The following is a 12,675-nucleotide window of genomic DNA, read 5'->3' as shown; positions in this document are numbered from 1 at the left end:
GAACGCTGCTCACAAACACGAGGAACTCAGGAACCGATGATGATGAAGAGATGAAGTTTGGACCAGTTCCTCATCAGGGTTTGATCTTCCTGCTCCGTGTAGAGCAGTCGGCTCTCAACTTGTTCATCTGCTCTCGTATAATAATCTTTACTTTGGTCTCTTTGTCGTGTTTTGATCTCAAATCCAATGAGATTCATTTGCAGCTGACAGTTAATTTGTATTTGTGTGTTAGTGTGTGTGTGTGTGTGTGTGTGTGTGTGTGTGTCTGTCTGTCTGTGTGTGTGTGTGTGTGTGTGTGTGTGTGTCTGTCTGTCTGTGTGTGTGTGTGTGTGTGTGTCTGTCTGTCTGTGTGTGTGTGTGTGTGTGTGTGTCTGTGTCTGTCTGTCTGTCTGTGTGTGTGTGTGTGTGTGTGTGTGTGTGTCTGTGTCTGTCTGTCTGTCTGTGTGTGTGTGTGTGTGTGTGTGTGTGTGTGTGTGTGTGTGTGTGTGTGTGTGTGATGATGAGCTCTGTGTTCAGAGGTTGTTTCCCTGCAACGGTATCAGACATCTGCTGACTGAGTGAATGAAAAGGAGGAAAAACATGGTGTGAAAACAGAAAGCGTGACCGCGGGCGGTTGTGAGAGTCGGTTACGGAGCAGCTGACGGGCGTCGCTAGTTAAACGTCAGCGAACGAGAAACACAAGAAGTCCATTGAAACACAGCAGGAACAAGAGTGATGTCATCAAGATGGTATCGCTGAAGTGACAGTTTGTCGTTCTAATCAGTGTTTGATGGGGTGTTGGCATGCTGACCTCAGCACAGAAGAAATGTTTGATGAGCTACGAACAAAACTGTAAAATGATCTTTGTATTTAAAAAAACAACAACAACAAAAAATGTATGAATTTACCCAGAGTTGGATTAAGCTCCTGGAGAGCTTTCATATCATCAGTTCATATCATTATGATCCATAGAAACATCCAGAAACCAGCCAGCAGCCTGATTATTATGATCATGATAATAACCGGATGCTTTCAGGCCCTTTCAGTTGAGTTTTCTGTGTATTTTATTGATGACAAAATGTCTCCAAACCTTATTTTTTCCCCAAAAATTGCTAAATTTCCAGACATGTAATCCTTCTGAATTCCAGAAACTTGACCTCGGTGTCGTTGGCAGAAAGTTTTGAGAAATCCTTTAACACCTTTTTCTTGCGACGCCTCCCTCAGAACAAATAGTCCGACTTTATTTTCACTGTGATGAAGACGTTGGAAGAGCAGGTCTGTCTTTGTTTCACCCATCGAGTGTCGTTAGAGGCGACACGAAGATAACAGACGGTTTCACTCGCCTGAGTCGGATGTGCGAATGTTTAACACACCTGTACGTCTGTTTTATCTCCTCAGACGCAGTGAGCCGGCGTCTCGTCCTCATTCGTGGCACTCGACGAAGGTCGCCGGAGGTCATGAGGAGGCGGAGCGGGCGGCGATGGACACGATGAGCAGCGCCTGGCACCACAGCTACCACGCCAGGTCGGTGGCTCGATGACATCATCACGCATGCTAACCTTCGCTAAGTAACTCGAAACGCAGCGTAGCGCCGAGGCTCCTTAAAATCTCCTTTTTTATTATATAAATAAATATAATGATCAGCTGGGAGTCACGATAGTCACAATGTAATATTATTAGGACTTTAAATTTTTTTTGCCTGAGAATAAAACATTGTGATTTAAAAAAAAAAAAATTCAGCAACACATTTTTTGTCAAAGTCTGTTTTATTTATAAAATTAAAGTTTTTAGTGCAGTAACATGGGATTCTCACACAGTTGACGAACGCTGTCATAAAAACCTGTTTTAATTGTTTAATGATCCCGTCGAATTCATTTGAAATATTAATAAAACTAATGCAGTGCCCGTTGAAAGTAGCTTGTTCATTTTCAGCAAAATATCACATTTAAACATTTTTACAGATTAATTTATGTGCCTTCATAGGAAATAATTTGGTTACTTTTAAATATAAACCCGTCTGACTGCTAACATTTCTAACCCGGCCGTCTGGAGGTTTTCAAGGTTTGCAGAACACCGTTGTCAGTCAGTCACTCAGAAGGTCAAAGGTCATGTTTTCAGACTGTCCTATCTCAGACGAACACGTCAGTCTGTGTTGGTATCACACAAACAGGAGCTTCTTTATTGTGAACTGTTTAAATTTATGTGTACAAATTTGATGTTCGGTGTTTGTCTTTTTGTTTTTTTTAATCATAACCGGTTGGGGATGTTTTAAAGTCTGTTCTTGGAGAAAGGAAAACGGGTTCGATAAGAGATGAGACGGGTCGATAGGAGATGTGACCTTTGACCCTCTGTGTGCCGTGTTTTCATTATGAAGAGTCGAAACAACAAATATCTGTTTGTTTACACCACCAGCCGCCTTAAAAGGTTATTTCTATGCGGATGCGTGGTGATTACCAGCAGCTGATTGGGTCCTAAATTTGGATTATTAAACATTGACATATAATCTTTATTATGACACTCCTATCGCTCCATACTTATTTTTTCACTGCTGGAGTCACGATCATACTAAAAGTTGACTTATCGCACAATAACCTGCATTCCCAGCTGAAATATCTGCAGCGGTGTGAGAACAGTTATTTATTGATGAATATCTGCCTGGATTTAGTGTTGTTGTGTTGTTGTGTTGTTATGTTGTCGTGTGAAGTGGAGCTGCTGCTCAACTGGTTGATGTCATCAGTGACATCATCGATTCTTTTATACAGTGAAAGGCAAATAAAAGCCTGTGATGTGGCCGAGTGTGTGTGTGTGTGTGTGTGTGTGTGTGTGTGTGTGTGTGTGTGTGTGTGTGTGTGTGTGTGTGTGAGAGAGAAAACGAGGCGTTGACATCAGTTGCCCACAGAGTGGCATTCCTGATGCCCCTCCCCCTCACCTCTGGGTCTCCCATGGCAACGCACACACACACACACACACACACACACACACACACACACACAAGTGCGGCGAGATGTATAAACATGGTATTGTAACTTTTGGGTTGGAGGTGGGATGAAGACACAGGACGGAGACAGAAAGTCAAACTGAGACAAACAGAAACAGGAGTTGGACTCAGAAGACAAACAGACGCTCACTGTCCTCTTGTGCGCAGCAGTAATTGCGTTGTGTTCGGTTGAAGGACTTGGTGGGTCAAACTGACGTAAACACACGCAAGCAAACACATTCACATTCCTGTCAGCGATCCGGAGTGAGGTAGCAGCAAATCCAGCCAACCAGCGTGTCCACCGGTCCATCGGGTCAGAACCGGAGACGGAGTCACGTCCAGGGCCTGTCGGACCGCTAACACAGTGGAAATAAAGTGATTGATTAATTATTATGTGTTACGCGCGAAAATCGATTTATTACACCATGAAATTGTAAAAAAAACAAAAAACAATTAAAGCAGGAATTTGTATGCGTTGCAAAATAAAAGAGGGGAATAAATCATACAACTATAATCTGACCTGCACTGTTCTGAATAAGTAGCAAAACTAGGAAAAACTAATGAAACAAAAATAATATTTTTCAATAATAAACACGAATAAATGAGGAACTGATGAGAACATGTAATAGATGCTCACTATGTTGATTCATTAAACTGTAAAATATGAAATAACCTGATGCAGAAAGCACTCATCTTTGAGTCGGTACTTTCAAACTCCACATTGAAATCAAATCTAGCACCGTCATAATTTGACCTTCTCTCGTACTTTGGTTTAAATCTGATGACATCCACATCAGCCAAACCAAATGCAGATGTGTTAATGATGAAATAAACTAAGTCTGTTCATACAGTAGAAATGAACTGCGACTGTTGAGCTCAGAGCTGGTTTGTATTTACGGAAGCTTCCTTCCTGTTTGCCTCTCAGTGCCTCGACCACAGACCTGTCCGGGGGGTTCGACTCCGGCGGGGGCTACCTGAGGAAGAGTCCGGACCAGTACAGCTCCAGGGGCAGCATGGAGAGCCTGGACCCTCCCCAGTCCTCCCAGCTGCACTCGGGAGCTCAGCACCAGCACCCACTGGGCCACCACGGCCACAGCGGGTCCCACCCGGCCTACTCCTCCTGCCACCAGCTGTCCTCTGCTAGGTTCGTAAAAACAAACGCACCTCAGACATTAGATGACTGTTTGTCGCCTGCAGTCATACAACAACAGTGTGTTTACTTTAAGATCCCTTACAGGAAGATATCAAGTACATTATACTCTGCTTTTAAAAATTTGTGTGATGTTTTGTCCATAAAAAAGTTAAATTAACTGGTTACACACATCATCCCTCATTGAAAAAGCATCTCCTGCATCACTTGAACTCCATTCTCAGTGTTTGTTAACTGCTCACATGCACAAACCATAAACTATCTAAAAGTGGACAGAAGTGTCTTCAGCTGCAATACCAGCGAGTGCCACTAGAGGTCGTCTCCAAAAAGCCTCCGGCTCCATAGACTCCCATTCAACTTCTCTCATCAAATCCAAAGTGAATAAAATGTGTCCATCAGTTATCTCGGTGTTGTTAGCTAAAGTCACTCCTTCTTATTAGTTTTCTGGAGGTCCATCTGAAAATAATCCCTCATTCATTAGAAAAGAAGATTCAAGAAGACCTGTTTTTGGGGGCGTGTCTGTTTGATTGACAGGCCTGCGGTGCAGTCAGGTTACAGCTATCGGTGGGCGGGACGTAGTATCGTCAGGTTTCCAATCAGATCGGTCAGATCCACCGCTGGCTCCTCCCCCAGCTCGTCCAAATATGGTCACTTCCTGCTCCAAACCGCTCCGAAAAAGCAAAGATGGTGACGGACAGAATCTGAACTGGAGGATTCATAATGTTCACAAACCAACAATGACATCACTGATGGCTGATGACATCACTGATGGTTGATGACATCACTGATGGCTGATGCTTACAAAACGTAAACTTTGATTATAGCTGATCAACCAAGAGGAGGAACTTTGACCAAATCACGTTCTTAATGGGAGACGAGGAAGGACTCGGTCTGCCTGTATGGTCATCCTCTAAATAAACCTTTATCGATGATCGTGATCTCATATTAAACAACACGTCGTGTTCCAGGTCCTCCAACAGCATCGACCACCTGCACAGCAAGCGAGACTCCGCCTACTCCTCGTTCTCCACCAGCTCCAGTATCCCAGAGTACCTCGCCTCCACACCCTCGTTCAGCCCGGAGCGCTCCTACTCCCTGGAGACCGTCCCTCAGAGAGGAGGAGGAGGAGGAGGAGGAGGAGGAGGAGGAGAGATGCAGCAGGCCGACATTCGTTATGTCCGGACGGTTTACGACACCCAGCAGGGCCTCTCCCAGGACCAGGAGCTGAGCGCCACCTCCGCCGCCCTGCTGCGTAACAGCGACTCCAGAGGCGGGGGCGGAGCGAAGGCGGGGCTTAGCCGAGACCCCCAAGGTAAACTTTCTGTTTCGGGGATGGTATTCAAGTGTTGTAATCTGAATTTGATGACATCATCATTTGTCTTGGTGCCGTTGGTTCCAGGTTCAGTGGGCGGGGTCTGTTACCGTGGCGGCAGCAGCGGCAGCAGCGGCAGCGGAGTACCGGCTTCAAACAGACACAGCGTGGGACCAATCTGGGGCCCCGCAGCCAGCCGCAGTTCCTATGAGAGCCTGAAGGGGGCACCCGCTCCCCCGAGGCGCAGCGACAGCTACACCGCTATTAAGAACCACGAGAGACCGAACTCCTGGTCCAGTCTGGAGCAGGCCCGGTCACTACGGTGAGTGGGGTCGGTCAAACTGTATATGTATTGATTTGTATTGTTCGAATGTATTGTATAGATTTGTAAAATATGTGGGTAAGTGCAGACTGGCTGCTACTGTGACTCACTATCACATCATGTGGTTCAAAGTGGTATTACAAGACAGGACTGGTCGGCGCTAGCTGATTAGCTTGCTAACCTCAGTCGATGTCTCTGTAACACAATACACAGACGTCTTTGACATGTCGTCAAAATTTTACATCTTACATATTGCACCCTTAAACTAATGATATTTTTTAATCTAATTTACTTCGTTCAGGTCTCTGCAGAAAGGTTCCCGGCATCACTCCAGTGGCCCTGTTGCCTCAGGTACAGTTTCATTTTATCTCTATGATTGTAACAGAACAGGATCCAACTGGACCTCTTAGTTCTGCTCGACCAATGAAAGGTGCAGAAAGATGTTCATAAAATAGTCAAAATATATAATATATACCAACAAAATGATGTTCTGTTCAGAGGAACAAAGGCTGAATATGTTTGATTTTTCTCACCAAGTTTTGATTTTTAGAAAAGAAAATAACATTGACGTCGTCCCTGTGGTTCCAGCTAAAGGCTCGTACAGCACCGAGGGTCAGCTGCACACGGTCATAGAGAAGAGCCCGGAGAGCAGCCCCACCACCAAGCCCCGGCAGGGTGGAGGCTTTCCCCACCCACATTCTCCCACTGGCCCCTCCTCTGGACCTGCAGGCCCCGCCCCCCAACCCAGCCAGCTCATTCTTCCCACGGGCGTGTACCCCGTTCCCCAGCCTGAGCCGCAGTACGCTCAGATGCCGAGCTCTGGCCCCGCCCCCTCCGGCGTCGACCCCGCCCTGGCCAAGGAGAGCAGCCGGCTGCAGGGCGTTTCAGGGAGGGATGACGGAGCGACGGAGGGGCGGAGGGATGGACAGATGTCAACGACAGAAAATGGATACCAAAACCACTCCTCTTCACCGTACCCCCACTCCTCTTATTCAACATCTGCCTCCACACAGCTCAGGACACACGAGACACACGAGACACACGAGACACATGAGACACACAGGTGACGTTTGTTTCTAACTGAAAGTTTATCCAAAAAGGTTGTAGCTGTTAAATCACTGTGAATTGTGTTACAGCCAAAAAGAAAAATAGTGTGAAATTGTCCACAGAAACTTTTCAAATCACTCCGACAGCATCATACATCATGTCTCCTTCTTCAAGCTTCCTCAAGTCATATTTTTGCCAAAAAATGGCTTAATGCACAACTTTACATGAAACAACCAGTAGCTCCGCCCCAGAGATCTGATTGGTTAACTGAACATTTGGAACAAATCATCATGACATCACACCCTGCTCATCACTAGAAATATAAATCCGCCTTCTCAATGGGAAAATAGAATTGCGATTGAATTTGATATAATATTCAATATAATGTTGTTTCTACTTGTTATATTGCGAAGTCAGTTGTGCCACGACACCGTGACACACCGCGAAGGATAAAAGCAGCAGCAAAAGACTTTAATAATGACCTAACTCCGTCTTGTTGTTTTTGGATCTTATAGGTCACACTTAAAAACCCCTGGAGGGGCGTCAGAGAGCCAGACGGGGGTCCAGAGACCCCCGAACCACCAGAGTTCTTACAGCCACCTCCAGGGGACCCACATCCATGCAGGCCAGGGATCCGACAGCCAACCGTACCAGGACTTCCATGTTCCCCAGATCCACTTGCCCCCTGTCCTCAGGTCGCTGTCCTCACTGGAGACCAGCGACCCCTACTCACCTGTCCAGCCATGGGGGGACAGGAGCAGGTACAGTATGGGGGGACGGGGGTCCGTGTCATGGGTCAGTCAGGGTTGTTTGACTTCTATCAGAAGTCGGTTGATGACAGTGACGATGTCTTCTTATCTCGTCCTCTGGTTCCTCCTCCTCCCATCCTTTAGGTCGATGGACCAGACCAGCATTTATCCACAACCAGCGGCATCCTTCAGGCTCGCCCAGGGACAGGTGTCCCCCAGCCACCCTCAGCCTCAGGCTCCACCCACCTCCACCTCGCAGCCTCCTCCTCGCCACCTCAGCGACTCGGCAGCTCTGCAGTACCAGCACTGGGACCGCGACGAGGACGGAGGCCGAGAGCACCCGCTGACCCGCCTGGAGATCGCCCTCGCTGAGGTCCAGCGATGCGCCAGCCCCGACAGCGTTGTCTCCGCCAGTAGCCATGGCAACAGTAGCATTAGCGACGGGCCCGCGCGCAGCCTCTCGGTTTTGGAGAAAGTCTGTCGTTTTGAGCGTCGAGAACGCGCCGGAAAGCAGCGCAGCCACAGCTCCAGCACCTCGCACAACAAAGCCACGTTCCTGCAGGTAACCGGACCTCTTCACTCCTTCACCAAGTCACGGAGATCTTTTTCACTTTGACAAGATTTTTTTAACCGCAAACTTTATGAACTCTCTAAAACTGAAAGTGCTGCTCCTCGTGAGCTGTTTCACTGCTTTGTTTTCTGATTGTAAATCAGTGTCCTGAGAAAGGCGGCAGCAGCCCCTGTGGAGCAGAAGACATCAGAACAATGCTGGAGAGAAGCACCAAGGGGGTCAAAGCCCACCGGACTCTGAGCTACAGAGGAGGCAGCAGCGAGCAGCTGAGACACAGGTTGGATAGAACTACAGATACAAATACACACTCAAACATGTCTCCTGACTAAAGGCCGTTACGTTTCTGTGTGCTGTTCAGAACTCCAGCAGATCCCAGTTCAGCCCTCCAGAGGAGCCGCAGCAGCTTCCACCTGGACGGATGGAAGGACGGAGACCGGAGCAAGGCCTTCCCCTGGAGACAGGACATCCAAGAGATGCTGGACCCCATGCAGGACACGTCCTCCAACAGGTCAGAGTCCTCCAACAGGTCAGAGTCCTCCAACATGTCCAACAAGTCAGAGTCCTCCAACAGGTCAGAGTCCTCCAACAGGTCAGAGTCCTCCAACAGGTCAGAGTCCTCCAACATGTCCAACAAGTCAGAGTCCTCCAACAGGTCAGAGTCCTCCAACAGGTCAGAGTTCTCCAACAGGTCAGAGTCCTCCAACAGGTCAGAGTCCTCCAACATGTAGAGTCCTCCAACAGGTCAGGGTCCTCCAACATGTCCTCCAACATGTCAGAGTCCTCCAACAGGTCAGAGTCCTCCAACATGTCCTCCAACATGTAGAGTCCTCCAACAGGTCAGGGTCCTCCAACATGTCCTCCAACATGTCAGAGTCCTCCAACAGGTCAGAGTCCTCCAACAGGTCAGAGTCCTCCAACATGTCCTCCAAAATGTCAGAGTCCTCCAGCAGATTTTGGTCCCTCAACAGATCTTAGTTGGACCACATTACACTCAGTCCTCCAACTGGTCAATGTTGAAATCCTGATGTTTGAAACTTGTCTCTATCCAGGTCTTACAGAGACTCCTTGAAAGACGCCCAGTCTAAGGTCCTGAGGTCCACCTCCTTCAGACGAAGAGAGCTCAGCTCCTCAGTCAGCCCCCCGCCTCCTCCAGCTCCTCCCACTGCCTCCTCCTCTAGCAGCCATCAGCCTCAACCTGTCCCAGCCAGGTACCCCTCCCTGGAGAAAAGAGGCCCGAAGACGATGCCCAAACCGCTGGGCATCGTCTTCACACCGCAGTCGCAGCCGCCGGTCACTTCCCCTCACACGCCGAAGGAGAGGCATGTGATCAGTCCTGATTTCCGTGGCCCGAGCCCACCGGCCCTCCCCAGCGTCCCGCCGGTCGGACCTCCTGCCGTGATGCGGATCTGCGGTCGCAAGCGTCTGACAGCGGACCAGAAGAAACGGTCGTACTCGGAACCAGAGAACCTGAACGAGGTTGGAGTCTCAGATGTGGAGACCGTTGCCCTCTTTCGCCGTGGAGGAGGTAAAAAAAAACTTTTATAAAAATGCTAATTATCAATCGGACTATCCCAATTTGACCAAACTATTCTAAGACCTGCCATAAGTTCTCCAGTTGGTCACGTCTTTATTGCAAATCGAAGAACATATGAAGGCTACAAATATAATATGCAGGACATAATAAAACATAATTACCTGTTGTATTGTTTGCCATATATTACACAAATCGGCTTTACTTTTTGTGTTGTTTTATGTCAAACGGTTGTTAATATTTAATTCATATAACTGTAAATGTAAGATTTTGGTCCTGGTTAGCCTGAAAATGATGCCAGCCATCTGCAGATGTCAATCAGAAGCCAACTTTTCTTGAATTAAATCTCTCATTCAACAGCAAAAAACTAAGAAAAAAACTTTGCTAAAATGTTCTCGATGAAAGTTGCTGCAAAGTAATTTCTGGATGACACTCAAAGAGTTCATTTGAATCCAGAAATTACTTTGAAAAACTGATTCTGGTCCACATGGCCTGTGACATCACCAGCAAGCTAGCTTTAGCTTTAGCTTCGTTTTGGGAGGATACTCTGATGAGATCCTCCATTAAGTACCAAAGCGAGCACCGAATGCTGGATTTTTATCTGTAATGCTTTTTCTTAGATCAGAACATTTCAGATGTAAATCATAATTTTGCAAGAATTTTTTACAGGAAAAGTTTTCCAGATGATTTTAAACATTGAGCCTTCAAGAGCAAACTGTTTTAGTTTGTAATCTTGGGTTCAGTTCTGTACTATGAAAACTGGAAACACACGTCTGAACAGTTTTCATCAAACAAACACCACGGAAACGTTACGCCTGATATCCTGAAATCTCTCTCCGCCAGAAACCAGTGTGGCGGACCGGCGGAAGATGTTTGAGCTTGTGGCGAGTCGTTTTGGGGGCGGGGCTCCTCAGACCGCCACGTCGAGGCCCGACCTACGGCAGGTTCAGCAGGATGCTCTCGCCGAGTACGTGGAGAGGAAGAGGAGCGTTAGAAGAGGAGAGGGAGGACGGAGGAGCGGATCGAGGCCTCGCAGTGCTTTCATACAGCCGGAGAGCAGCGACCATGCAGGTGTGTGTGTGTGTGTGTGTGTGTGTGTGTGTGTGTGTGTGTGTGTGTGTGTGTGTGTGTGTGTGTGTGTGAGGTGGGGGGAGGGGGGTTGAAGAATGGATGTTGGACAGATGGCGTGTAAAGTTTCCTCCCTCATCTGTTTCCCTGCTTGTTTCCAGTCTCCTCCTGTTACTCCGACACCTTCAGCCTGTCCTCCACCTCCAGCCTGCTGTCCCTGCAGGACTCCGGTCCGGATCGAAGCCTCTCCTCCGAGGACAGACGTCTCTGCTCCACCCTCCCTCCCGGAGCTGACCTGCGGAGCCTCCAGTCCAACCTCTTCTACCCCGGCAGGGTGACCACGCCGAGGCCTCCGCCGCTCCCGCTGCTTCGGTAACCAGCAGCTGTTTCTTAGACACCAGCGGTGTGGATTGAGAGTCTGAAACCTGATGACTTGGAAGGTTCCCTGACTCGTACAGGTTAATAACTTTGTCTTTCTTTTTCCTCTCAGTGCTCCTCCTGGCTCCAGTCTTGAGCTCCAGGCCCAGAACCAGCAGGATCTCATCAGCAGACGGAGTCAGTCTTCCAGCAGAGACTCGATCCTGGGCCTCGAGCAGCCGGCCGCAGAGCCTCAGCCCAACCCGGGACTCTCCAAGCAGCTGAACGGGGCTCTGTGGCGGGCCGGGTCGGCCCAGAGCTCCGGGAGGTCGGCCTCTGCTGAGGATCTCCTGGAGCGATGCGAGGACAGACAGACGTCTCCTCAACACTACCGCTCCCGCTCCTCGCCCACCGCAGACAGACCGAAGCAGGTAACACGTTTCACTAAATCTTCTTTAACGTGTCCCTGCTTTGAGTTATTTTCCAATAACTATAAATCTTTTATAATCATGGTATATAAACATGATGAAAATAAAAAGTGCTGTCCAGCAAAATAGTGGCTCAACTTTTGCTGGAGTTCAACATCACGTCTTCCAGCGAGGAGCTTCAGCTGTCAGTCAAACACGTTCAGAAATGCTTTACTTTCTAATTTAATCTGCACATTTCTAGTGTTTACTGTCAACAACAGATGATTCCCACTGAGATCATTTCTGTTGTAAATCCTGTCTCATGTTATTATAACCAACAGCGCAGATCTTCCAATTTACACATCTCAAAGTCAGACTTACTTCAACAGTTTGGTCTAAAATAAAGCACGTGAGCAAGTTGGATGGACAGAAATCTACAGTATAAACACACATTGAAGGACTCCTTTAGATTTCCATGAGTCACACAGGAAATACCCAGAATCCTCAGAGTTTCCTGTGAGGTGCCAGAGAGACGGAGACGGTGACTGGGCGCTGTCCGATGTGGATGACGGCAAAGATAACGCATACACACACACACACACACACACACACACACACATACTGTAGATATATACACACATTTAGAGTCCTTAAAGGACGGCAGTAAAGGATGAATCCATCTTCTATCTTCTCCAAAGATCAGAGCAGCCTGTCACATAAACATTATTACAGTTCAGTCTACTTCTTACTTTAAACAGCTTCCTCTGCTTTGACTGAGTTCTTTCTTTCTTTTTTTTTGGAGCAGCTAACTCAAAATTCAAAATGTCCCTTTTTCACACACCAGCAAATGAAACAGTAAAAGCGTGTAGTTTGGAGTTCACCCAGACGTGATGGTTCACGGTTTACAGCTCGGTGGAGACCCAGCAGGCTGCCGGTCCGTGATGAGGTCTGTGGTCGGACATGTGATCGCTGATGTCTGGATTTATTTCTTAAAATGGGTCAGAGACACACAGACCAGAGTTCAGTCTGTCTGGAGCGGCTCTTTCTCTCCGTGGTTCCATAATACACATGAAGAAGACTCCTGTAAACACACTGTGATCTTACAGTATGTCCACATCTAAACTGAGTTCAGTCACTCTGTGAGCTCTGGATGAAACCAAACGTTTGTCTGTAAACACTTTTAGTAACTATGGAGGCTGTAAGTG

The 12,675-nt window shown here is 47.7% G+C and overlaps 1 protein-coding gene across 1 annotated transcript in view; it reads left to right on the top strand.

The window, feature by feature from the left end:
* The window catches only part of shroom3 (shroom family member 3), a 63,015-nt gene that overhangs the window by 35,587 nt on the left and 14,753 nt on the right, over positions 1–12,675 (top strand). Inside the window, exons 4-17 of the mRNA XM_069169009.1 lie at positions 1,378–1,503; positions 3,882–4,100; positions 5,075–5,418; positions 5,506–5,740; positions 6,042–6,091; positions 6,329–6,803; positions 7,303–7,548; positions 7,681–8,098; positions 8,251–8,384; positions 8,466–8,615; positions 9,157–9,632; positions 10,482–10,709; positions 10,868–11,078; positions 11,197–11,494. Coding sequence (XP_069025110.1) covers positions 1,378–1,503; positions 3,882–4,100; positions 5,075–5,418; positions 5,506–5,740; positions 6,042–6,091; positions 6,329–6,803; positions 7,303–7,548; positions 7,681–8,098; positions 8,251–8,384; positions 8,466–8,615; positions 9,157–9,632; positions 10,482–10,709; positions 10,868–11,078; positions 11,197–11,494 — 3,610 coding nt within the window. The remainder of the gene's footprint in view (positions 1–1,377; positions 1,504–3,881; positions 4,101–5,074; positions 5,419–5,505; positions 5,741–6,041; positions 6,092–6,328; positions 6,804–7,302; positions 7,549–7,680; positions 8,099–8,250; positions 8,385–8,465; positions 8,616–9,156; positions 9,633–10,481; positions 10,710–10,867; positions 11,079–11,196; positions 11,495–12,675) is intronic.

Source organism: Embiotoca jacksoni, unplaced genomic scaffold (genome assembly GCF_022577435.1).
Source record: "Embiotoca jacksoni isolate LCO1_2020_lvr unplaced genomic scaffold, fEmbJac1.0.p SCAF_42, whole genome shotgun sequence".
In the NCBI taxonomy this organism is placed as follows: Eukaryota; Metazoa; Chordata; class Actinopteri; family Embiotocidae; genus Embiotoca; species Embiotoca jacksoni.
Note: the sequence above shows the minus strand (reverse complement) of the source record. Positions and strands in the feature narration are given on the sequence as shown.